The following is a 1,882-nucleotide window of genomic DNA, read 5'->3' as shown; positions in this document are numbered from 1 at the left end:
TTTTTTTTTTTTACTTATTCTTAGCCATTTAGCACTCTGATTTTCCCTAACATGACAGTGCACTCCAGCACAATTGGTTGCACCGATCCGCTGGGCATGAAATCCCGTCTCATCTCTGATGTGCAGCTTACAGCATCTAGCAGCTTCCGCACCTGGGGTATAGATGCCTTTACCTGGTATCCCTTCTATGCTCGCCTGGACAAACAAGGCAAGACTAACGCTTGGGCGGCAGCGAACAACAACCGCTCAGAGTGGCTCCAGGTGAGGCTGTGAGATGTTGTCTAACTTTTTTTTTCACAAAACTGTCAAAAATAGCCCTTGAAATCATACTAATTCAGTTATGCTATAAAACTATCATAAAATGCCATGCATAATCTATCTAAAGACAACAGCACGCCAACTTAGTAATTTTCACTAACCTATTTTTTAGCTTTGATATCAATTATTTTAATTGTGGACTGCATGTTTGTCTCTTATGTTTTAATGTGTTTTCTCTCATGTCACAGCTGGATTTGGAGAAACCTAAAAGAATCACAGGCATCATCACTCAGGGAGCAAAAGACTTTGGAGTTGTGCAGTTTGTTTCAGCCTTTAAGATTGCATATAGTGATGACGGACAATCTTGGAGCATGGTGAAGGATCAAATAACGAGAACAGATAAGGTTCCAGCAATGACGACCTCTTTATTTTAAATATACACTACTGTTCAAAAGCTTGGGGTCAGTAAGGAAGATATTGTAAGAAAGATTGGTTTAATGTTTTTGAGTATCTAATGCTTGACAAGGCTGATCAAAAATAGAAACTGTAAAAATATTTGATGTAATATTATTGCAATTTAAAATAACTTTTATATTTCAGTATATTTTAAAGTATAATTTATTCCTGGGATTTATTCCTTTTTTTCAGGATTATTTGCTGAAAAGAAAGTTCAAAAGGACATTATTTGTTTGAAATATATATTTTTGTAACAATGGGCAAGGATCAAGTTAAAGTATCCTTGCTGAATAAAATTATTAATTTCTTTAAAAAAAAACATTCCACTGGGAATGGTTAATTTCTTAGTCTTTTGTTTTGGGTGTAGGGTGCAACATCATATGGTTTTGTTTACTGGGTACAGTAAATCTCTCTGTATGAACTTGGAGCTCTACACTTAGGGATCTGGATACTCAGAGAAAATTAAAGAATTATCAAGCTACTAACTCCGCTTTAGTTACTTATATATAACAAAGGCCTCAAAGCACAGGTCTTGCATTCAGTTCTAGTCATTTCATCTGACTAATTTAAATGTTTTTTTCCCGCAGATTTTCCAAGGCAACATAGACAACAACACACACAAAAATAATTTGTTTGAGCCTCCGTTCTTTGCTCGATTTGTGCGGTTTCTGCCCTGGGAGTGGCATGAGCGGATAACTTTACGCATGGAGCTGCTGGGCTGTGATGATTAGCGGATGTGCTGAAGGCTGCACACTGCCTCTCTCTGCACTGCTTCCACCTGAAGTGTTTCTGCTGGTTGTAGGTGATGTTTCGTTTCAGTATACATTAGCCTCATCTGTAATGCTTTGTATTTTATTGTATCAATGTCACTATTTTGATGTTGTTTGAAAAGCTCAGTTGATCTAGTTGATCTCACCCAAAAGGATACTTTGAAGAATGTTGGTAACCAAACAGTTGAGAGTAGCCATTGACGTTCATAGTATTTGTTTCCATACTATGGAAGTCAATGGCAACAGTTGGGTTACCAACATTCTTCTAAATATCTTCTTTTGTGTTCAACAGCTGAAAGAAACTAATACAGGTTTAGAATAACTTGAGAAATTACATTTTTGGGTGTCAGAGAATATGTGACCCTGGACCACAAAACCAGTCTTAAGTCGATGGGGTA

General features: G+C 36.9%; 1 protein-coding gene across 3 annotated transcripts in view; it reads left to right on the top strand.

Annotated features, from left to right (window-relative positions):
• Positions 1-6: 6 nt before the first annotated feature.
• Positions 7-1,882, top strand: part of LOC107596438 (lactadherin-like) — a 5,414-nt gene continuing 3,538 nt past the window's right edge. For 2 of the 3 annotated variants that reach the window (XR_001610361.1, XR_001610360.1), the window contains exons 1-3: positions 7-261; positions 507-662; positions 1,302-1,516. Coding sequence is in view for 1 of the 3 variants with exons in the window: in XM_016287182.1 (XP_016142668.1) it covers positions 52-261; positions 507-662; positions 1,302-1,445 (510 nt within the window). In the remaining 2 variants the exon portion in view is untranslated. Of the gene's footprint in view, positions 262-506; positions 663-1,301; positions 1,767-1,882 lie in introns of those variants that run through there. The other variant, XM_016287182.1, reaches the window with a different exon arrangement.

Source organism: Sinocyclocheilus grahami, unplaced genomic scaffold (assembly GCF_001515645.1).
Source record: "Sinocyclocheilus grahami isolate Dianchi unplaced genomic scaffold, SAMN03320097.WGS_v1.1 scaffold219.1, whole genome shotgun sequence".
Lineage (NCBI taxonomy): Eukaryota > Metazoa > Chordata > Actinopteri > Cypriniformes > Cyprinidae > Sinocyclocheilus > Sinocyclocheilus grahami.
This window is presented reverse-complemented; position numbering and strand designations above follow the sequence as displayed.